Source organism: Euleptes europaea, chromosome 1 (assembly GCF_029931775.1).
Source record: "Euleptes europaea isolate rEulEur1 chromosome 1, rEulEur1.hap1, whole genome shotgun sequence".
Lineage (NCBI taxonomy): Eukaryota > Metazoa > Chordata > Lepidosauria > Squamata > Sphaerodactylidae > Euleptes > Euleptes europaea.
The window spans coordinates 48,733,596-48,755,831 of record NC_079312.1 but is presented as its reverse complement, the minus strand read 5'-3'; the positions used below and the strand labels follow the sequence as shown (position 1 = coordinate 48,755,831).

At 45.0% G+C, this 22,236-nt stretch overlaps 1 protein-coding gene across 1 annotated transcript; it reads right to left on the bottom strand.

Moving 5' to 3' along the window:
- Positions 1–9,379: 9,379 nt before the first annotated feature.
- BHLHE40 (basic helix-loop-helix family member e40) lies at positions 9,380–14,649 on the bottom strand. The gene is made up of 5 exons (XM_056856651.1): positions 14,570–14,649; positions 14,303–14,372; positions 13,687–13,794; positions 12,695–12,818; positions 9,380–10,259 (listed from the first exon to the last, which is right to left on the bottom strand). Exons 1-5 carry the CDS (start codon positions 14,647–14,649, stop codon positions 9,406–9,408), a joined length of 1,236 nt encoding a protein of 411 aa, XP_056712629.1. The 3' UTR covers positions 9,380–9,405.
- Positions 14,650–22,236: the final 7,587 nt, after the last annotated feature.

The following is a 22,236-nucleotide window of genomic DNA, read 5'->3' as shown; positions in this document are numbered from 1 at the left end:
TGGTTGGCTGGATGTTTAACTTTATAAGAACATAAGAAAGGCCATGCTGGATCAGATCAAGGCCCATCAAGTCCAGCAGTCCATTCACACAGTGGCCAGCCAGGTGCCTCTAGGAAACCCACAAACAAGAGGACTAGTGCAGTCCTGCCTGTGCTCCACAGCACTTAATATAATGGGCATGCTCCACTGATCCTGGAGAGAATAGACTTCCCCCCCTTACATCACTTCACACATAACCTCCAACCACCCTATTTGCCTTATCACAAGTTTGTTGTAACCCCCCTGAAGCTTCAGCAACAGCCAGTCATGAAGCTTCCTGAACAGTGACCAATATCAGCAAAAGTCTGGCCTATTGGCATTTACACATCTTTTTGGCACAATGACAATGGCATAAAATGGCAAGATGTTTGAGGAAAGCAAAAAAAAAAAAAAAAATCCTAGGTTTTAAAATGGATTTCTTGTTCAATACACTTCTTTCAAGGCAGATCGCAAAACAGACTCAGCACTTTCGAGGGGGAATTAAACCATGCGGGAACTTCAAGCCAAGAGCTGTCTGGAACAACCAGCCAGAATCCCTCCATTCAGAGAGATATACACCGGCTACACCCAGACAGCACGTTGGAGCACGCACCGAAGCCTCAGGGAGAGAGCAAGTGACCTGGAAAATACACCCAGCTACCCCCTCAGCTGGTACATGTGCATGCCATCTTCATCAGACCAAGCCCAACGCTGCCCCTGTTTAAATAAAAAACGGCTTTATTTTGTTGACTTCTCGAACAGTGCTATTTAAAATTTAAAACACAGCAGCAAGCGCCAGGCGTTACATACTGAAACGTGTATAAAGTCTTGTATAAGGTGGCCATGGGGAGTTTCGTCTGAGGGAGTCCCAGGCCAGGAATGAGGAATGGATGTACCTAAGAAGATCGCTGACATCTCTCTGCCAATGCAGAAATGGTTTCTCTTTCTCAAACCATGCTATATAGAAACTTAGGATATTGTCAGAAAGACTCAGTGGTTCACTCCCATGATCTTTCCTATCTCTCTGGATGTCTAGGGGAAAAGGAATTGGCTTGCTTTGCTAGGAAACTGAGAGTAGGAACTGGCATAGAATTAGACACGTGACAGGAGTGATGGTGTGGGGGAGGAGAGGTCATTGGCAATGGAAAATAGTGTGGACTTAGTACTAAGCTTTGGAGAAGTATAGGGAACTGTGACCAATGTCTTATTATTAACAATACTAACATGGATTATAGGGCATTTCAAAAGTTTGCGAATATAAATATGGCATTTCAAAAGTTTGCAAACATTCGATAATGTTACAACTGCCCTCAAAGGCAGACTAGCATAATTTCCAAATGGATAGGCTGAAGGATAGTGATTACTTTTTTTATTATTATTATTAAAGATTTTTAATAAATTTTGAAACAAACAGAAAAAACAAAATACAAACAACAAAGGTTATAAAAAAGACAAAAAGAAAAATGTAACAATATAGATAGCTACATAATAAGAATGATATATCTATAATAAAGTGCACAGGAAAAAAAACCAAACATACAGTTGTTAGTTGGTTCTTGTAGGTTATCCGGGCTGTGTAACCGTGGTCTTGGTATTTTCTTTCCTGACGTTTCACCAGCAGCTGTGGCAGGCATCTTCAGATGAGTAACACTGAAGGAGTGTCTCTCAGTGTCAAGTGTGTAGGAAGAGTAATATATACTCAGAAAGGGGTTGGGTTGAGCTCAACCCCTTTCTGAGTATATATTACTCTTCCTACACACTTGACACTGAGAGACACTGTCCTTCAGTGTTACTCCTCTGAAGATGCCTGCCACAGCTGCTGGTGAAACGTCAGGAAAGAAAATACCAAGACCACGGTTACACAGCCCGGATAACCTACAAGAACCAATGAACTCTGACCGTGAAAGCCTTCGACAATACAGTTGTTACCCGTTATATTCCCACCTCCCTCCACCAGTGTACCCAAATTCCTCCTACCACCGTGTTGAACTTCTGGAGAAGTGTCTAAACATTTTATTTATTATTATTAAATAAATCATTTTAACAATAATTTGAATTACAAAACTGAATCTACAACTTGTTCACAATACTAATAAAATTCATTTTTGCCAGTTTATCCCAATATGCGAATGCTTTTGACCACATAGTTTTAAAATCTTCCATTTTAAGGATAGTGATTACTGAGGTGATGCTGAGTGGAGCTGAAGTGTGATTTGACCCAGGAATTTCGCAACTCACGTTCTTGGGCACTCTGTTACCTCGGTGTTTCACAGATCTGGCATTTTTCTCCAGAACTTTCTTCATAGGATTCTTGAGCTTAAAATATATATATTTTGGGAAGGTCCCTTCTTAGTGAAAGTTTTGACTTAAATGTTTTTGACTGAGAAAGCCTCCTGGGGAAAACCCCACCGGGGTAGGTGCACAGGAAGGAACATTCCATGAGGAAACCCCCTTCATAAAGATTCCCTCGCGGTGTTATTGCTGTAGCTATAATGATGGAAAAGGTCAGGACAGGGCCTAGCTTTTGTGATACATGGCAGCTTTTTCTACTCAAGTGTGCTCATTTCTTTCAGTACTGAGAGCCTTATTAAGAATATTGTAACTTTTAGTTGCATGAAGTCAATATATCTAATTCTCAGTGTGCCCCATCTGTGGATACTAGGGCCATGTGGAGACTGGAGCCATGAACAGACAAGGCAGATTTCTACAAACCTGAGAAAAGCCCCAGGTTTGCAGAAAAAATCTGAAATCTTTAAAAACAAACAAACATTGGGAGATTATTCCCCCCAAAAAACAGAAGCAGTGCCTGTAGCTTTAAGAAAAAGATGCCCTCAGTGGCCACTGTTAGGCAACCACCACAGTACTGCCTGCCTTTGATTGTGGTTTCTCTTAACAAATTGCAGAGGAAGAGCACAGGGGCTTTTCCGGGGCTATTTTGGCCTTTGAAGGAGGACTTATCAGGCCAGGCCCGGCAGCAGCACCAGGCAACTTGCTGTCACGCAACTTGCATGACTCACCCAGGCCAAGCTACTTGTTATTGTTCAGCAGCAACCACCCCATAAAATCCTGTATGGTGTAGTGGTTAGAGTTTTGGACTAGGATCTGCGAGACCCAGGTTCAAACCCCTGTTCTACCATGGAAGCTCACTGGGTGACCTGGGTCAGTTACATATTCTGAGCCTAACCCGCCTCACAGGGTGTTGTGAGGATAAAAATAGAGGAGAGGAGAATGCTGTAAGCCACTTTGGGTTCCCATTGTGGAGAAAGGTGCAGTATAAATGAAGCAAATAAATCATAAAGCTAGCTGAAGACAGAGGGTGGGAAGGAAAAAGGAAGCATGGAAAGGCGAGGATGTTGGGGATGCCAGGAGGAGGAAAAGAGGAAATGGTTTGGGGAGGGGATACAGGGAAAAGTGAGGTAACCCTTGCAAATCCTTGTGGGTTCCCACAATGTAACTGGGCCTGGTCAGTGGCAGGAACCATGCTATTTTCCCCCAGAGAAAGGCTGCCAGGAAAAGGAAATGGGGGAAAGCTGAAGATGGGGGCAGATAAAGGTACATTGTTACCCTTGTGCCCACAGATTACTGGATCCAAACCTTTTGTCGTGCTTTGCTTTGCTCTGTTTTAAAATAATGATAAAGTTTTAGGGGTAGGGGGATAGAGAATATATCTAAACTACTTGTACATATTTTACCCTGATACTTTCCATGCGTTGTATTCTGCTGACAAAATGAAAAGAAATAAGACTAAACATGCCAAGAGTTGTGTGGAGATCATGCTTTCGAAGCAAAACTATCTTTTTCAAAGTCCCTCAGTTACATGTAAGGTGAGCTTTTGGTTGGGTGTCCATCACAAGCACAGTACCATGTTGATCAGCTTTACACCTGCACAATAGATACTTGGTTGTTGCAGACTATGGATGCTTTTTACCCCCAAAATATCTCTCTTTGTGGAAAAGAAGGGTTATCAGGAAGAGTAATCATGTTGTCCTGAAGGGCTACATCTTTTCAGAACACCTTAAAAGGCTTTCCTAGTACAGTACTTGGGGGGGGAACTAATGGGGTATTTTTTTACCCCAATATGTTACATGAACTGAGGTTAAAAAGCTACCCCTGGTCCTTTATGCATGGGTACTTTCACTCACATCTGCCCCTGAACTGACTTGGTTGTTCCTTGGAATTATGCATGAGTTTTCCGTCCGTTAGAGATGACCTCGCAGCTAGCCCTTGCAAATTCCAGGTCTTCCTATTCCTGTTAAATCCTGATTCATCAATCTCCCCTGAGATCAGCCTGGGTGAAATCATCCTCATCTCCCTGCATAAAGCAAAGCACAGGACAGGGAAGCTGGGGTGTGTGATGTTTTTCTCACAGTAAGCACTACAGCCAATTACAAAGCAGTGTTTCAAGGGGTGGGGACACAAATGCTTCCTGATTTTTGTCTCTGACCCAGTTTGTCTCACATAAAAAAGGGTTTTGAAGTGGTGCTTGGGTTTCCCCCCTCCCACACACACACACACCGTTCCTTTTAAAGAGCTTAGTTTTTTTAATGGTTTTTAAAACTTGGGTTTCCACAGGGGGGAGAGGGGAACTGGACATTTTCCTCACAGTAAGCACTACAGCCAATTACAAAGCAGAGTTTTCAAGGGGCAGGGTCTCAGACACTTTCGGATTTGAGCTTGGTGCAGAGCAATTTTTGTATTCACAACACAAAGGTGTGGGTTGAGTGAGCATCGAACCCCAGGTAAAACTTCCATGCGTAAACGACCCCAGTAGCAAAATGCCTATTTTTTCAGCTATTGTTTTTACCTTCTGGTGCTTTTTTGTTTACAGAAAGTAAACTATAAATGGTAAGTGGCTGTACTTTGGAGGCATTGTTTACTACTGTACATGTGACTGTATCCAAACAGGAAAAGGTTCTAGAGCTACTTTCCCCCTGTATTCTCCCCACTCCCCCATGAAATGTACATTGGGGCAGCTAATTCAGCCTGAGGTTATTCGCAAGAATAATTAAATATATGATTTTTAGAATTAGAGATGATGGCAGCAGCAGCAAAAGGGTGATGGGGTGATAACAATGAAAAAGTCTAACTGCGAGACAAATCAGTGTGAGCATGCAAACAGACACACCCAAATTCATTTGGATGTATCCGAACAGCTCTCCAAAGAATCAGCTCCCTGCTAGTAAACTGTGTGCTAAACCCATGGATTTTGAACATAGCTAATCAAGGCTCAAGCTGTACTTTTAGGCCAAGTGCATGTTTTGATCACAACATGGAACCCCATTGAAATGACTCCACCTGGCAGATTTCAGCATTGCTCTGCAGCATACATGCATCGGGAGTTTTAATCTGTGCCATAGGAGCCGTGTTGCTGTGAGGCCAGGGTGGGTCCAGGACCCCAGGCTATGGATTCAACAGAAAGGCCTCAAAATCAGGCTGTTCTTTTGCATTTGGTATACACTACCATCTAAAGCCCCCTACCAGTAAGACCATTAAGTCCGGGGTCTAAAATTATTTAATTGAACCGCAATGGGCTGTCTCTCCCTCCTCACCCTTCCTGCGATTTTCAGAGGCACAATGGGAAAGAAAAGTCACCTGATCGGCACAGTCAGCCACTATGCACAAGTGTCTCATCAAACACTGAAAGCTACTATGTAGAACAATTTAAAATCAACTTTCATATGGTAGCCACAATTTATATTCCAGCCACCGGAAAGATCTTTTAAAGAAAACACATCAACATTGGGGCAGTTTCATGAAGAAAGTATTTTTATATATATATACACTATAATCCGCATACTTTTGAGGAACTGTGACTATTGGTATCAGTGCCTATGCAGAGTGAAGCAAAAATCCGTAATATAAACCATACAAATGTTGCATTTTAATTTGACCCACTACCATAAACTTAAATCCAAAGTGCTGGGTATTCTTCTAGCAACCAGCATGGTCTTCGATTCTGTGCAATCTTGGGGCGAAAATGCATGGTCGCTTTATCCTCCTTTAATCCCTGTTTTAGCCAGGATCGAATGCACATTAGGCGAAAAGCATGTGTTCGATCCTGGCTGAAACAGGGATTAAAGGAGGATAAAGCGACCATGTCTTTTCGCCCTTGGAGTACTTCAAAAGAAGTTAATGGGCAGCATGCGTCTATGGAGCTGATTTTGGGACTGTTTTGAAAACTCTGGCTGGCTAGACCCACTGAAGCTAAGTGGCATCCTTTTCTGGCAACAAGGCAGGGGATTTCCACTCTGCCAGACTACAATGTTCTCTCCCCTAAGAATTTAACAGCAATGAAAGAGCTTTTATAGCTCCTGTGCCAACACACGATTCATAAGATGGGGTTCAAGTGGTTCTCTCTGTTCTGCCCTGCAAATACCTGGTTTCTTCTATTGTCTTCATTCCCCCAACTTGTTTATGGGGGGGGGTTTCTTCTATAGTCATCGTTGCTGGCCTCCCCATCCTTTCCCCAACTTGTTTATGGAGGGGTTTCTTCTATAGTCATTGTTGCTGGCCTCCCCATCCTTCCCTCAACTTGTTAATGGGGAGTTCACTGCCTGGCCAGGTTTTTCTAGTGACTTTGATTATTGAATGTCATCTTATTAATTATATGTATATAGTTTTAATGTTTTAAAGTATGTTTTAACCAATGTTTTATGATTATATTGTCGTAACCCGCCCTGAGCCTGGCTTGCTGGGAATGAGGGTGGGCTATAAATATAAAGAATAAACAAATAAATACCCCATAAAAGGGAACAGCGCTAGCTCAGATAGTGCTGGGGCTGAGTCCCTTTTGCTAGGGCAAGGGCCCCAAATGTCCCATTTTATTGACTGATGATTCAGCAGGCCCTTCAATGGCGATAAAGCAGCTTAAATCCAAGAATACCACCTTAGTTTAGATTCTGGATCAGGGTGCCTCTCTATTTCCGTTTAGCATTCGTCTCTGGATGCAGGCAGTGATATATCTATTATTGTGATCAGGCAGTCCCTCAGACACAGAGCAGTAATATCTTCCACAGGAAAAGAATTTATTAAGTATTTTTTAAAACAACTACTTAACATTTACTCTGATAAAAATATTTACAATGTCCCCACCTTCAGGAAGGTTCCAAAAATATAAACACTCTACTTCTCCCCAGAGAAAAACAAAACAAAACAGTCTCTTTAGAAAGAAAAAACCAGAAATACATTCATATTTCCTACTTTCTTTGTACTGAAGCAGTTTTACAAATAATAGACTTCTGAAACATTTTATTTTACATATCCATATAATATATCTTTCTATGTACACATTTATATTTATAACAGATTTTACAAATAAAGGCAACAACTGTGTACAAAAAAATTGTTTTTTAAACGAACAATAAAATAAATGGTCAGACACAATCAGCAATTGAGCATAGTGCATTCTAGCAATTGGTGCAATAGTGTAAAGAAAGTTCATAGGACAGCCACTCTTATGAATTTCTCAGAACTACCAAGATGACACCACACTATTCGATGTTGATTATTACTATTTTAAACAGCCGAATCAGATCGTATATTCATCAGTGCAGGATGTATGCAGTTATGGGGGAGATGTTTGGACTCGGCCAGACAATGGCTCCATAATCTGGCACAGCACTCCACAACAGTGAGCACAGGAAACGTCTCATGGAAAGGTGGGCACCTCTTCCACTGTGAAATCCCCACAGTGAATAGGGCAGTCTAACTGTGACAACTACGTAGCACGTGTTGGTCTCAGTTAATCAGTGTGCACCAGCTGGGGGACACAACTGCGGGTGGCAGCAGTTCCCTGCAGGGATATGGAACAAACAAAACAAAACCCATCTGCCCTCTCAGATGAGAGCCCATGGCCAGCTCTGACATTGCCACCTGGACAAGAAACCTGCTTTTGCTTCACCAAGAACGTACTGCCTATTCCCTTCCACGATCTTTCATCCACCTGTATGGAAGATGCTTCGGGCAGCAACTCCCACAACAGAATCCCTCCACCTTCCTGCTTCCAAATTCCATCTGTGTTCATTTTAAAGTGCTTTATTACAAACCAAGGACGAGGTTTGGAGTGCTCGTCTGACTTTTTGTTCTCCTCGAGCCTTCTGAGCACCAGGGAAGAAGCAGGGAGCTTGGATTAGGGATTGCTCAGGAGGGGCCTTTCAAACATTCACGGGCTCCAGGAAGCTGCCCAGGCTTGCCAAGGTGCTGGCACCAACTACGCAAGAGAGAGCTCGGTAAGCCCTTAATCTTGGCAATGGTAACCTTTCTTATAGGCTTCACTTTCAGAGTCGTTTGGACTGGTATTTAGGGAGAAAGTTACCCGCCCAATCATAGAGACAAAGCTCTGTTATGTAACAGCCAGAGTTGGCTTTCTTCAAATACTGTAACACAGGGGACAAATTCAGAGTCGACTATACTAATATCTTTGCAAACAGGATTGGATCCATGGAGTGAGCAGCTGTAGGCAAACATTCTCATATTATAAGTATCAATCGTATAGCATTATATCTTAGGCAGACCTGGATCATGCCCAGACCTGCCCCTTTAGTCATTCTCCTTTCCTGGTACAGGCTAGTCCCAGACATTCCTGTCCAGCAGCTGCAAGAACCCATGCCTACTGTGAGAAGCGAGGATCCATGAGACATCCCCACCCCAGACAAGCCCAACCTAACAATGCAAGTTGTGTTGCACTTTAAATTTAAGAAATCCATTCATTCATTTTGCACTTTATAAAAACTTCCAGGCAGCACTGAGGGTGGGGGGAAATATATATATATATTTCCAGCAGAAATGAAGTGAGCAGCCAGTCTCAAAATCTCCCTGAATCACTTACTGTGCTCTATCAGCCACTGACTGCTACTAGCAGGATTAATACCAGTGCTTCAGTCGCCATATATGCACACATGTCTTTCTGTGCATGGGTTTATGTTAGAGACGTTCATATTGGCAAGAGCAGAATGGGGAAGCCAGCTCTTGGCTCTAGGCCAAGGGTCCTCAACAAGAAGTACCACGCTTTAAAAAAAAAATCACAGACCCTATATCTGGCTCATGTTTTACTTCTCCTTCACAGCTTTGAAATTTAATCTCAGCTAACTAAAGTCAGGTGTTGATCTGCAGATGGCAAAAAAAAAAAAAGTAAAAAGCATTTCAAAACTTTTAATTGCAACCCCGCCCCGTTTTTATGTATATTAATTGGAGAATATCTCTGAGGTGTTTCCTAAACTTCCTGGGCAGTCAAAGCAAGGGACGATTTCGTTTCCCTACATGGACACACAATCAGTGATCTCCCCACTCTGTCTCAATTCAGCCAATTTAGGGGGGAAAAACCCTGAAATAATCTCAAACTCAACAACAACAACAACAAAAATCTCAACAGAAAGCCCTCCCTCCTATCTACTCTTTGGTTTCCAAATTCAAAGGAGACATCTGCCCCAAGGCATGAAGCAGAGCAGCGGAGTCCATGGGGGAATGAGATGGTACTGGAGAAGGGAGCCGCTGAGACATCAGTAAAGAAGAAGAGATTTGATCAGGGTTCATGAACCCCGAAAGGGCTGCAGTGGACGCTGGGAGACTTGGATACAAGAGAGGCATGGAGGCTGGATACCAACACTTCTCCAACATAGGCAGGTATGCTGTTGCAGAGGGTGGGATCAAATACAAAGGCAGGCACAGAGGAGGCTGGTGAGGGCCCAAGAAACTGCTTGGGGAGCCGAGGACATCGTTACTAAAACGGCCATCATCCTCTGACGTCTCCATCCTGGTCCTTTTGGCAGGGGGGTCCTCGTCTTCCTGTTTGATAGAACTGAGTCTTTCTTGGACAGAGTATTTGAGCTCAGCATCCTTCTTGAAATACTGAAGGTCAGATTTGGAGTCACTTTTTTCCAGCTCTCCCCCATATCCACTGTCCGTGTCTGTGTCACTGCCACTTTGTTCTCCGCTGGAATGGGCAAAAGTCCTCTGAATCACTGGCACGCAGTTTCTCCCGTGTGCCTCAGCTGCTTTGGTCAAGGAGCCGGAATTTTCCTTCAAGTCCACCAATTTAGGAACAGCCTCTCCAGATTTTCTGCCGGCTCCGCTCTGAAGAACTTCGGAGGCGACTCTTTGTAGGTGGCTAATGAGCTGGGAAGATTTCAGATCCTTGCTAGACTCATGGTTTGCCACATATTGCAGCACTTCTTTGGCACACATCTGGAAACCAGATCGAAACATCTCCTGGCTAGACTCAAGGCTCCTTGGTGGCAGCTCATCTGAGGGGGGAAAAGCAGGAAAAAAGTTCAAAGCTTCGTATCAGAAAAGTGATAAACAATAACAACAATTACACAATTCTGTAAATGATTTTAAAGCCACATGTTTCTGGGCCAACACTTGAGAAAGACGCTTGACTGGCTAACTTGGGCTAGAATTCCAGCTACACTAAAGTCAACAGGAAATCTTCTACTGCGGTAGAATGTCACCTTCTGTCTAATAGGAACATTTAAATCCCACAAACAAAAGTCACAGAAATAAAATTGGTTTTTATGATGGGAGTCTTCAGTGTTACGCGTGGCTGTGTGGTGAAAACAGATGCAACACAGAAGAGGAGTTGATTTTTATACCCCGCTTTTCTCTATGGGGGTTATAAAAATGTTATAAAAAATACCGTTCGCACTTTCTATGTATTCCCACCGATGTATTAAGAGTTTGAAAATGTTATAAAAAAATACTGTTCGCACTTTGTTTGGCCCCTTTAGCTGTGAAGACGTCTTCCAACCATTTATAAGCCGTGGTATCCAAAAACCCTTTTAAAGCAATGTTTTTTACAACATTTTCAAACTCTTAATACATCATATTGTCGAAGGCTTTCACGGTCAGAGTTCATTGGTTCTTGTAGATTATCCGGGCTGTGTAACCGTGGTCTTGGTATTTTCTTTCCTGACGTTTCGCCAGCAGCTGTGGCAGGCATCTTCAGAGGAGTAACACTGAAGGACAGTGTCTCTGTCCTTCAGACACTGTTCTTCAGTGTTACTCCTCTGAAGACGCCTGCCACAGCTGCTGGCGAAACGTCAGGAAAGAAAATACCAAGACCACGGTTACACAGTCCGGATAATCTTAATACATCGATGGGAATACAAAGTGCGGTAACCCCCTACCTTAAGGAAAGTGGCTTACAGTCACAATCCCTTCCTCTCCCTGCAACAGGCACCTTGCGAGGTAGTGCAGCTGAGAGAGTTCTGAGAGATCCGGGACTGGCCCAAAGTCACCCAGCAGGCTTCATGTGAAGGAGCGGGGAATCAAACCTAGTTCACCAGATTAGAGTCTGTCGCTCTTAACCACTACGCTACCCAACACTGTTTGGTTCTTTCTAGAACTGCATTCTACTAAGGAAGTGTCTGAAGAGAGCTGACTTGGTCACAGTCATCTATGCCTCAGTGACATCCAGACTGGACTACTCGAGCACTCTCCTTGATGCTAATTTGGAAAATTCAACTGATTCAGAACATACAAACACCCGCCCCAGAGATTAGGTTGGCACCTTCTCTTTGTGCCTTCCAGAGCAGAAGAGTTGCCTTCTAGAAAGTCTATGAATTAACTAAACTGACATTGTATTAATTAAATAAATTAATACCCTCTGTTTTGCTGCTTTGAACAGTGGGATTTAGAGGCTGTAGTATGTTTTAATCTTTTTTGCCTTAAAAAAATCCCTTATTCCCCATACTTTTGTGCATTGTTAGCCATCCTGAATGCCTCTTTTGGAATCCAGAATATAAATATTGAAAATAAACAAATTCTAGGATTATCTCGCAAGTTTGGCTTCAGTGGAAATGATGGTCACTGAGCTACACTTTAAGACCACAATCGTCAGTCCACTAAGTTCAATGAGACTGAGTCAACTTAATTGCAAAGAAGCTGATCTAAGGACTATGTTACGCCCGCCTGGCACAGTCCTCCGCACCGCAGCTATGACGTCTAGAGGAGTTCATTATTAAAAGGATCCACCCAACCATATGGAAATACTCCAAGCCTCTACTGGATTTCCTGGTGGTGGCTGGCAACAGAGCGGAGATTCTCCTCACGATAGCGGTGATTCATACAATAAACCATTCTAGATCTCGCAGCCAAGTGTTGCGTGGAGTCACTTTGCAGAAAACGGATTACACGTTCTAAATTAGAGGGATTGGGCAAAGGTGTAAGGAGGAGACATGGCTTAGCAAAGGTTGGAAATACTAGCCGAATGGTATGCTGAAGAAGCAGGAACTAAGCAAGGCTTTGAAGGAGGAAAGTGTCTTGCTAGTCAGAGCTGTGGAGGCTATTCCAGGCTTCAAGGCTGCGGAACACCACATGGGGGAAAGCTGTTCCTGCCAAAAGTCCTCCTCCTAACCCGAAAGTGATACCGGAGCGTTGGCAGTCCAAACTTTTAAAACCTGATTCAATTCCAAATAAAGTTCTAGTTTTGAACAAAAGGCAGAAGACTTGCACGAAAGGGCAAGCCCTGAGTTTTATGTTCCTTCTTTCTACAAAACCAGAAGTGAGGAAGATTCAGAGGTCCCCTACCCTGAGGTAGCGCTGATGAAACCAACAGGACTACTCCAGCCTGGGTGGTTCTCTGAAGAGAGGCCAGTCATTCAAAGGACTCGTTCCAGAAACAAGATTCACGGCAGTTGCCGAGACCCTTTCGGGCTCACAGAATGATCTGAGGACTCACCAGCATGTAAACCTTTCTGCAGAGCAATGATTTGCTGCTGTTGTTGTTCAATGCGGCTGGTTAGTGCTTTCACATGCTTCAAGGTAAGTTCAAGAACAACGGCCTTTTCCAAGTGACCTAAAGTCTGTAGGGGGAAGGAGGGAAAAAATGGTTGAGTCAGTCAGTCTTGGTGCCTGAACACAAGATGGATAACAACTGCACTGAACATCAGGAGGGTTGATGGAGGAATACAGGTAGGGACAGAGTTAAGAATCACAAAACCGTATGTAATCCTAAGTGAGAAGTATATATATCAGGCAAGCTTTTCTAAAAGGAATATAAAAGGCTATCATTTCATCCTCATGGATATTAAGTGAAAAATGGAGTTAAGGTGGATGAGTTTTCTTTTCTCCCTTCAGCTGCCCTGCTTGCATTCTGGCATTAAAACAGGATCCAAACAGAAGTGTGTGTGTGGGGGGGGGGGGGTTTGACAAAAAGGGGAGTCCTGAAAGTTGAAGAAGGCAAAAACGATTTCCCAAATGAAAATCTGGATGTTTCAGGCTCTGCGCTTAAAACATTTCATCGTACCCGTGAAGATGTTGCTGTCTTTTAAGACCAGGTTGCACAAAAGCACAGAGAGGAGTATTTGGATGAATTAAGAAGTCTAAAATGGGGTTTGAAGCAACAACATAGCGATACGGAAACGGGGCTCCGCCGAATCCTTATTAAAAGGCAGCTAAAAAAAATACGTCTTTCTCCTTGTTGGTCCTAGTGTATCATCTGCTCCAGTTCATGCATGTAAGTTGTTGAGAAATTTGTCACCTTGGCAACGAAGCAGGAGTCAGGAGGCTCAAAGTGGCAATCCTATCCTAAACCAGCAACCCTTTCCACGTTGATCTGCAGTGCTCCCAAGAAGCCTCTAGGTGGCACCTTAACATGAACAAAAACCCACTCAACCTAACAGGCTCCCCAAAAGGAAGAAGAGTTTGGACATTGGCCAGATTTTCACTTACTGTAAGTTTGAGATGTTCTGGTAAAAGATCTTTCAGCTGGGCAATGCATTCATTAATCCTGTCACGCCTTTTCTTTTCAATCAGCCTGTGGGGCAACTTATAGGTCTCCTGGAAGTCAAAAGTGGGGGGGAAAATACAATTGCATCATTCCGAACGAAAAGTGATTTCTTTACATTATCTAATCTTTTCAAAAAGCCATACTGGTAGGAGGAAATATTTTTTAAAAAAAATCAGCACAAAAATCCCTGTAAATAACCACAAGCCTAAACTTTTCTATAAGCAGATTTATGAATTTTAATCACCCCCAAGAAAGCACTTTGTGCAACGTATAAATATTTTAAGGTATGTATGTAATAATATTTAAGGTACGTATGCAACAATAAAATCTATCTATTATCATTATCCTTTTAAAAATTCGTGGAACGTTTTCTCATCCTCCAAAAAATATATTAACAGAAAGGAGAACCTTAAAAATAAATAAATAAACTCCAGACTATTTCACATAAATATTTTGCTGGATAACTTGATCTCTAGTACAATCCCGGGTGTGCATTTAAACTACCTTACAATTAATGGAAATTATTTGCAGAGGATGCCAATGAACATCTTCATTTACCTTACTGTCGTCCCCTCTTTTCAACCCTCTTCTGGGCTTATAAACTTGATACATGTGAGCAAAATCCAACCTGTAGACGAAATTGAGAAAGCCGCCGGTTATTCATTTAGGAACGCAGGAGACGACCTGTGTTTTAAAACTCACCACAGCAGCAGAGCCCCATTACCCCAACCCAGTTTGCTCCGATGCATTTGAAAAGAGGTTTTTTTTAAAAAATAATAATAATAATAATTAAAAAATGCCCTCTGCACGCTTGGGTCGTCTTACCCCTGCATTTCGCTGCTGTCTAGGGCAGGCAGCTTGCCCAGGCAAGGTGGAGGCGGCTGGGCGCTGGTGATCCTGTCCATTGGCACCTGCACTTTTCCTGGGCTTCCTTTATTAAAACAAAAACAAAAAAAACCCCAAGATCTCTCTTGGGGTCGAGGCTGGATGCCCGGTCGCAGCCCTGGGACAGCGCCGCCGCCAGCCAGGAGGTGGGTCCCGGTGGGCGCTGGAAACGTCCCCGACCGAGAAGCGCCGCAGGGCAGGCAAGGGCGCGTCAGCAGCAGCGGCGGCCGCCGCTCTCGCTCCTGCCCTCTCCCGGTCCGCAGCGCTCGCCGGCTTGTAACGGGGCGAGCTGGCGAGTTGAGAAGCCACCGGCAGGCTGCAGGCTGGGTTAAATGCGAGCGAGTGGGTGGACTGGAGCGACGTGTCCCACCCTGTGACTCCGGGCACGTCTGGCTGCTACCGGGGGGGGGGGAGGAGGGAGGGAGGGATGGACCTGCCTCCTCCTCCTCCTCCTCCCCGACATCACATGAGCCTCACGTGTCGGCCAACGCTCCGGCCTCTCCCCACCTCTCCTGGCCACACAAGAGGGCGAGGCGAGGCCGAGCAGGCGGGCAAACAAACAGGCAGGCGGTGCTGCTGCTGCGGCCGAAACGTGAGGGGAGGGGAGGGGGGGAGGGGAGGAGGGGAGGGGGGGGGAGGGGAGGAGGGGAGGGGAGGGGAGGGGGCTTCCCTCTCCCTCTCCCTCTCCCTCTCCCTCTCCCTCTCCCTCTGAGCCTCGGCGGCCGGCTTTTCCTGCGTGCGTAAAAGCCCCGCGGGGCACCTTGGCGGGGAAGGAAGCAGGTGGGCATTGGGGAGGGGGGCGCGCTCTCTCTCTTCTCCTCACAGCTGACGTGAGAAGAGCCAGCCCCCGGGTGTGTGTGTGGGGGGGGTGTGGGGGAGCCGAGGGCTCGAGCCTTGCCTGGAAACCGCGGGCTTTGACCCCCTTCCCCCCCCCCAACGCGCGCTCCCTCCCTCCAGACAGGCGGGTTGCTCCTCGCTGCGGCGGGGCGGCGCTGGCAGCCCTGCTGCGTCCACGTCGCGGCCGCGAGAGCAGAGACGCGGCAGGAAGTCCCCGGGTCGAGGCTCGCCCCTGGGCTGACCCCGTCTCCCGCAGCCGGCGGGGGGGGGAGGGAGGGACGGATGGGGGGAGGCGATCGCGTTTAGGCGCTTTCTGGGCGGGTTGGGAGGTTTGCAAAGGCGGTTTGTGCCTTGGAGTTGCCGCTCTCTGGGTGCCCGTTTCCCCCCACCCGAATGCTCAAAACTCAACAATAAGCCCCCCCACCCCCGGTTCAAAGTTTTGAGAATTCAGATGGGGGAAAACGGGCATCTAGAGAGCGGCAACTCCAAGGCACCCACCCCCCGTGCATAAGTGGCCAAAGGCACCGGTGGCAGGGGCTTTTGAACGCTTGAAAGCGCGCTCCAAATACCCGGCGCTTGCTCAGAGACATTTACGCACGGGAGGTTTTTGCCTTGGATTTGCCCCTCTCTAGATGCACGTTTCCCCCCTCCGAATTCTCAGAACTCTGCCCGGGGGCTTATTGTTGAGTTCTGAAAATTTGGATGGGGGAAACGTGCATCTAGAGAGGGGCAAATCCAAGGCAAAACCTCCCGTGCATAAGAGACATTTTTTCTTCCTTATCAACGCTAAGGCGCGGCATTAAAACCCTATTTGTTTAAAATGGCTAAAGGTCCCCTGTGCAAGCACTGAGTCATTCCTGACCCATGGGGTGACGTCACATCCTGACGTTTCCTAGGCAGACTTTGTTGACGGGGTGGTTTGCCAGCGCCTTCCCCACTCGTCTTCCCTTTACCCCCAGCAAGCTGGGTACTCATTTGACCGATGGAAGGCTGAGTCGACCGTGAGCCGGCTACCTGAAACCAACTTCCGTCCTGATCGAACTCAGGGCGTGAGCAGAGCTTGGACTGCAGTACTGCAGCTTAACATGCTGCACTATTTGTTTAATGCATATTTATTCCACCCATCGTCCAAGGAGGTCAGGACCCCGTACATATCCTTCCTCCTCTTTTACCACTCACAACAACCCTATGAAGTAGTAAGGTTGAAAAAGAACGACTATTCCAAAGTCACCAAATATGTATAATGACGTGGAGGAATGAACCTAGTCTTCCCTGGTTGGGTTGCCTACTAGGGATGCCAGCCTCCAGGTGGGACCTGGGGATTCCCGGGAATTACAGCTGATCTCCAGAATACAGAGATCAGTTCCCCTGGAGAAAATGGATGCTTTGGAGAGTGGACTGTATGGCATTGTACTCCACTGAGATCCCTGTCTTCCCTAGATCACCCACAAATCCCCAGGAGTTTCCCAACTTGAATCTGGTAACCCTACCCCCCATTCCCCTTCGGTGACCATAGGAGACCAGGCAACCCTATTACCGACTCTGGTTTGAGAAATTCCTGGAGGTTTGGGGTGGGGGTGCCCTGGGAAGGTGTTTGGGGAAAGGAGGAAGCCCAGTAGGGATGTGATGTCACTCTAAGACTAGTTTAGGGTATACCACATACTCTTGCCTTCAGAAGTTGCCTTCCCCCCCCAGAGGAACTGACCTTTGTAGTCTAGGAATAAGGTGTAATTCCAAGAGAACTCCAGGTTCCACCTGAAGGTTGGCAACCTTAGTCCATGTTCCTACTCCACCACAGGCTCTTCCTCCAAGATACAACTTCCAAAAATCAGGGATAGCCTGAAGCTGTGCATACGTATCTGAATCTGCCTTCTGCTGAGTCAGACCATTGGTCCCTCGAGATCAGTAGTACCATTTGCTCTGACCACCAGCAAGTCTCCAGCATTTCATACAGAGGCCTTTCACATCACTTCCTACCTGATCCTTGTAACTGGAAATACTGGCAACGGAACCTGAGACCTTCTGTATACAAAGCATATGCTTTACCACCGAGCCATAGACCCACCCCTGAATTGGAGCAATGGAATCTGGTTGAGAAATAGACAGTACTTTAGTACTGAAAGATAGTGAAGCACAATCATGACTTGAACCAGCATGCTTTAATCTTGGCAGCTTTGGACCTTAATCACAACTGTATGTGTGGGCCAGGTTGCATTCTTAGGGTTGCCAATCTCCAGGTGGTGGCTGGAGATCTGCTATTACAACTCATTTTCAGCCAATAGAGATCAGTTCACCTGGAGAAAATGGCCGCTTTGGCAATTGGACTCTATGGCATTGAAGTCCCTCCCCTCTCCAAACCCTGCCCTCCTCAAGCTCCACCGCCAAAATCTTCAGGCATTTCCCAACCCAGAGCTGACAACCCTATGCATTCTGCGCATGCTCTTTACATACTAGTGCTGAGTTGTAGCATTGTAAATGCACAACCCTGACTTAAATCTTGGGAAGATACTCCCTGTTGTGTTCTCTAAGAGTGTGTGTTCTTCAGGAATGTGAAACTCCCCAGACCCACCATGACCTTTTAATGGCATCTGTAATGGTGGCTGCTAGCTTTGGGCACTTGGATAGTCAAGTATATGTCATATTTGCACGTGACTAGACACAATCCTTTGTTTCTTCCTAATAGAGATAAATAGGGAAGACAGCCTGATATCATCAGATCTCCGAAGCGAAGCAGGGTCAATACTTGGATGGGAGACCACTAAAGAAGACCGCAGAGAAAGGCAATGGCAAACCACCTCTGCTTAATCACTTGCCTTGAAAACCCCACCAGGGGTCGCTATAAGTCGGCTGCGACGCAATATAGATACATAGTCCATTTTTGGTTTTATAGGACGAACCTGCTTTCTCTTGGTATGTTATCGGCAGAAAAGCAAGATACTCATTCTTTGTCGCATGCTGAGCGGCCCTGCAGATAATTTCTGGCTTGACCTGAGAGACTTGTCAGTCCATTCCTGGTAAAATTTCAAAATAAGCAACAGCTCTAACCAACTATGTTGCATTTTATTACTGGTTTACTGATAGACCTCCTTTAGAAAGTTCCTTGGCCCTATAGGAGTCATACATCTTTGAACCACTTTGATCAGGAACCTGGGCGGGGGGAGGCTGTCGATACTGAAATAAACACATGGGTGTTAAATTCAGCTTAGGAAAATCTAGTAATGTTTTTGAGCATCCCAAGGGAGCATATATTTAACTGCAGATGGTTTCCAAAATTGTAATTTCTCCTGTCTTGGACAAAAATGGTTGGCTGCAATATCTTTTTTGTCAAAGGCAACATCCTCTTGCGTCCTGTGATTAGGTATAGGCTACTTTTGCCCAGAAAAGAGAAAGAGATCCTTGTAAAGGGAAAGCAATTGCAGGGTTCAGGCAAAAGAGAAATTGTTCCCATGCAAGGTACACTGGAAGCAGAATCAAAGGTAATTTCTCCAAGATAAATAAGTACAAATGCAGTTCCACAGGACCAGACAGAGGTGTTCATTTTGAATTCAGTACCATTAACACTGTGCCTTTTTAACAGTCATGTCCTGAGATGCAGAATTCAGCCTTGGAGGAAGGTGGGTTGAAAATGTTATTGGTAAAGCAGCTTCAGTGCTCACTGGCATCTTGAGAAGAAGTGGAAATACAGCATGAGCCTCAGAGGGCTGCAAGCAGCCCTTCTTTGCAACCCCCTTTATGAGCAAGTTCCATTTGTGGGACTTAAAATAAAAATGTGTTAGTCGCCAGAGGACACCGGCTTATTTTTGCGGCACCTTAGTCTAGATGGCTTTATCTCTCAATTTCGCTTTTCCACTTCAAAAAAGTAGTGATCTACCTCTTGGGATAGTCTGTAGGAGATTAAGGGTGTGTATTTAATTGATTGATACAAGCATAAAACGATGTGATGACAATGATAGTAGCTTCCAGGGGTGGTTCCAGAGGTAAGTTATGAGCATAAAAGGACCTCTGAAGTCCTTTATCTGAGAAATAGAGATAATGTTAATATCCCTGTAATTTACCTATCTCAAGAAAGTGTTGTTTGCATTAATTGGCTCCAGTCTGCCTGATGTTGCTAATCATGAGCAGTGAGCCAGGTTTAGGCACAGTAGAGGCAGATCTTGCTGGCTGCATGCCCCTGGCCATGATAAATGGTTAACTTAGTAGTCATATTGAACGGAGCAGTTCTGGGTGGAGGCAAAGCCATTAATCAAATGCAATGCAGAAAAAACTGTTCTCCTTTGGCATGCTTTCTCTTGAAACTTCCCACAAGCAGCAAGCCAAGAGAAATTCTGGAGGCAGGTGTACTCTGGAGTAGGTAAACTCTGCGCCACCCACCCAAAGGGGCTTCCTCTCAGCTGTGGTGTAGGCTGAACTCCAGTGAGCAAGATGTGCTACATCTGCTCTCCATATGTTTGGTTCTTGTGCAAAATATGTGCATTTAGCCTCAGTCTTGTAGCATGGAGCTTCATAACATCCTGCCTGGAGATTAGTCCAGTGTACTGTGCATAGTCCTTTTATTGCACACAGTGAGGATACAGAACTTTGAACTTGTGGGCCAAGTCAGGCCATCTCTTACTTTCCATCGGGCTCCTTGCATCTCTTTGCCAGCGTGGTGTAGTGGTTAGGAGCGGCGGACTCTAATCTGGAGAACCAGGGCCCTGTGTTGTTCAACATCTTTATAAATGATTTGGATGAAGGAATAAAGGGGATGTTATTAAATTTGCAGATTATACTAAATTGGGAGGGGTAGCAAATTCGGTAGAAGACAGAGCAAAGATACAGGATGATCCTGACAGGCTGGAGAATTGGGCTAAAACTAATAAAATGCACTTCAACAAAGACAAATATTCTGCATTTAGGTAGGAAAAACCAAAGGCATAATTTTAGGATGGGGGAGACTTGTCTGAGCAGTAGTGTGTGTGAAAAGGATCTTGGGGTCTTAGACCAAACACTGAACATGAGTCAGCTGTGTGATGCGGTAGCTAAAAAGGCAAATGCGGTCTTGGGCTGCATCAACAGAAGTATAGTGTCCAGAGCACGTGAAGTGATGGTATCGTTTTACTCTGCTCTAGTTAGACCTCACCTAGAATACTGTGTTCAGTTTTGGGCACCGCAATTTAAGAAAGATGTAGACAAGCTCGAACATGTCCAGAGGAGGGCAACAAGGATGGTGAGGGATCTGGATACCAAGTCCTATGAGGAAAGGTTGAAGGAGCTGGGTATGTTTAGCCTGAAGAGGAGAAGACTGAGAGGGGATATGATAACCATCTTCAAGTACTTGAAAGGCTGTCATAGAGAGGATGGTGCTGAGTTGTTTTTTGTTGCCCCAGGAGGTCGGACCAGAACCAACGGGCTGAAATTAAAACCGTTTCCGTCTTGACATTAGGAAGAATTTTCTAACAGCAGTTCCTCAGTGGAACAGGCTTTCTCGGGAGGTGGTAAACTCTCCTTCCCTGGAAGTTTTTAAGAAGAGGTTAGATGGCCATTTGTCAGCAATGCTGATTCTGTGACCTTAGGCAGATGATGAGAGGGAAGGCATCTGGGCCATATTCTGGTCACTGGGGTTGTGGTGGGGAGGTAGTTGTGAATTTGCTGCATGGTGCAGGGGGTTGGTCTAGATGACCCTGGTGGTTCCTTCCAACTCTATAATTCTATGATTCCCCACTCCTCCACATGAGCAGCAGACTCTAATCTGGTGAACCGGGTTGGTTTCCCCACTCTTCCACGTGAAGCCTGCTAAGTGACCTTGGGCTAGTCATAACTGTCTCAGCCTCACCTACAAGATGGCTGTTGTGGGAAGAGGAAGGGAAGGCAATTGTAAACTGGTTTGATACTCCTTAAAGGTAGAGAAAATCAGGGTATAAAACCCAACTCTTCTTGTTCTTCCTCTTCGTCTTCTGCATGATGAGGGCTGCATTTGAAATTCACAAGATGTTTGTGATGTGCTTCTGGCAGGGTATGAACTTTCGTGAGTCTGAAGAAGTAAGCTGTGACTTGTGAAAGCTTGTACCCTGCCAGAAATTTTGTTAGTCTTTAAGGTGCTGCTGGATTCTTGCTCTTTTTTACTAGCTACAAACACGGCTACTCATCGTGATCCATCTCCTTACCACACTGTAACTATATTTTTCTCAATTATAATTGAATTTTATATAATGACATTTTACCCAGTACTTCCTGCATTTTATGGCCCCTTAATCCTGTTGATTTTTTTTTTCACAACTCCTGTGTGCATTGACAGCATAGTGAGTAGACACTCATTGCATCTGCAGAAGTGGGCTCTAACCCACAAGAATTTATGCTGGAATAAAGTGTTGGTAGTCTTTAGGATGTCACAAGATTCCTGTGTATTTTTACCCTGTGAATGTGTATAATAATTTCAACTAGCTAACTATTTTGTCTTTCAGGAGCTGTGGCAATTTTTGCACCATGTTAAATGAGGTGAGGCCTGATCAGTATGTTTACCAGATAAGATAACAGAACTTTAGCACAGAATTTGTCCAGGATTTTCTCATCTCCTGAACAGGGTCAATCTGGCTGGCAGCAAGTAAGCAAATACAGTGTCATAGATGGAAAGGCTGATGGAAGAGAAGGTGGGGAACTGATATCAGAGGTCAAAGAACCGTGGTGAAGCAAACAAAAAAAACCATATTTTATTAGGACCAACCAAAAAACTATAAAATAGCACACAAGCAAAAAAGCACCGTTTTTGATATCTGAGTTGGTTGAGAGTGGTG

Excerpts from the sequence above, each read along its gene's own strand:
- BHLHE40 (XM_056856651.1), bottom strand. The coding sequence starts at position 14,649 with ATGGACAGGATCACCAGCGCCCAGCCGCCTCCACCTTGCCTGGGCAAG. Across the intron at positions 13,795-14,302 it reads AAAGAGGGGACGACAGTAAG|GAGACCTATAAGTTGCCCCA; the intron begins GTAAATGAAGAT and ends TTTGACTTCCAG. Across the intron at positions 12,819-13,686 it reads CAGAACATCTCAAACTTACA|ACTTTAGGTCACTTGGAAAA; the intron begins GTAAGTGAAAAT and ends TTCCCCCTACAG.